The sequence below is a fragment of the Mandrillus leucophaeus genome, unplaced genomic scaffold, assembly GCF_000951045.1.
Source record: "Mandrillus leucophaeus isolate KB7577 unplaced genomic scaffold, Mleu.le_1.0 Scaffold418, whole genome shotgun sequence".
NCBI lineage: Eukaryota > Metazoa > Chordata > Mammalia > Primates > Cercopithecidae > Mandrillus > Mandrillus leucophaeus.
The window spans coordinates 1300348-1301760 of record NW_012104454.1 but is presented as its reverse complement, the minus strand read 5'-3'; the positions used below and the strand labels follow the sequence as shown (position 1 = coordinate 1301760).

The window sequence follows — 1413 nt, the reverse complement described above, 5'->3', positions numbered from 1 at the left end:
AGAGAGAGAAAGAGAGAGAGAGAGAAAGAAAGAAAGAAGGAAAGAAAGAAAAGGGATGTATGGGAGAGATGGTCTGTTGGGTTCCTCTCAGCTCCAACATGTAAGATTTCTGTGACCCTCTCCCTTGCAGCCAACAGCATGTTCCCAGAAAGGGGTCCTGGGGCTTCAAGTGTAGCCTGGGGTCCCTGCTGGGTCAGTGCCCCCGCCCCGAGGGTGTGCATGCCCTGGGCTGCCCCACAGCATAGGCCTGAGCCCTGTGGGTCTAAAGCATCTCTGTCCATCCCTCAGCCTCAGTGTGCTCCTTATTTGTTGTCTCTTTCCTCCACAGTGTGTCTCTCTTTCCCCGTCTTTGTCCCCTGTGCTCTGCCTGGACCTCTTGGGGGCTGCGGGCGAAGGGCTTCTCACCATCACTGTGGCTGACTGCTCCAGCTCCGTGAGGATCCAGCCGGCCTGTTCCAGGCCCCGCCCCTCCACCTGGCACCACAGCAGCACATCGTCCCCCACATCCACGGAGGCGTTGGGCACCTGGACCTTCAGCATGGGCACACCTGGCCACCCAGGATGCCCGAGGGCCAAGGGGTGTTAGAGCTGGGAGTGGCCCCAGAATTCTACTGCAGGGCTGCTCCTTCCCCCACCCTCCTCAGTGACCCCTAGCCCAGGCAATGTCACCCCAGGCAGTATCCCCCAGCCTTTGCCAATGCCCATTCCCCAGGCCTTTTCAGTGCTTGCTCAGTGCCCTCTCCCCCAGGCAGGTGGGTCTCTTTCCCAGCCCGCTTACACCATCTCCCTCACCCAGCACCTACCACAGCTGGCATTGGGCATATGGGCCAGGGGCCCTTGCCCATGACACTGCAGCTTCTGTTCATGCACTCTGCCCAGTCCCTCCTCCTCCCAGCGCTGTAGCCAGCGCAGGGCACAGGAACAGTGCAGAGGGTTCCCCGACAGGACCCTGGTGGGCATGGAGGACACCAAGTGAGTCAAGGAAGGGGCCTGAGGGATCACAGGGATAAGAGAGAGCAGTTAGGCAGCGAGGAGGACGGTCTACAGGTGAAAGGGAGGACACAGAGATCTTTCCGTCTGACTCCAGTAACAGGATGTTATTCAAAGAAATAGGCCGTTGGGAGGCCAAGGCAGGTGGATCATGAGGTCAGGAGATCAACACCATCCTGGCTAACACAGTGAAATCCCGTCTCTACCAAAAATACAAAAAATTAGCCAGGACCACGTGGTGGCGGGCACCTGTAGTCCCAGCTACTCGGGAGGCTGAGGCAGGAGAATGGCGTGAACCCAGGAGGCGGAGCTTGCAGTGAACCCAGGAGGTGGAGCTTGCAGTGAGCTGAGATTGCGCCACTGCACTCCAGCCTGGATGACAAAGCAAGACTCTGTCTCAAAAAAAGAAAGGAAAGAAAGAAA

At 58.1% G+C, this 1413-nt stretch overlaps 1 protein-coding gene across 3 annotated transcripts in view; it reads right to left on the bottom strand.

Moving 5' to 3' along the window:
- NTRK1 (neurotrophic tyrosine kinase, receptor, type 1) overlaps window positions 1-1413 on the bottom strand; it is a 23400-nt gene that overhangs the window by 14454 nt on the left and 7533 nt on the right. For all 3 annotated transcript variants that reach the window (XM_011992820.1, XM_011992821.1, XM_011992822.1), the window contains exons 5-6: window positions 804-949; window positions 406-548 (exon numbers count right to left, since the gene is read on the bottom strand). In XM_011992820.1, coding sequence (XP_011848210.1) covers window positions 406-548; window positions 804-949 — 289 coding nt within the window. The remainder of the gene's footprint in view (window positions 1-405; window positions 549-803; window positions 950-1413) is intronic.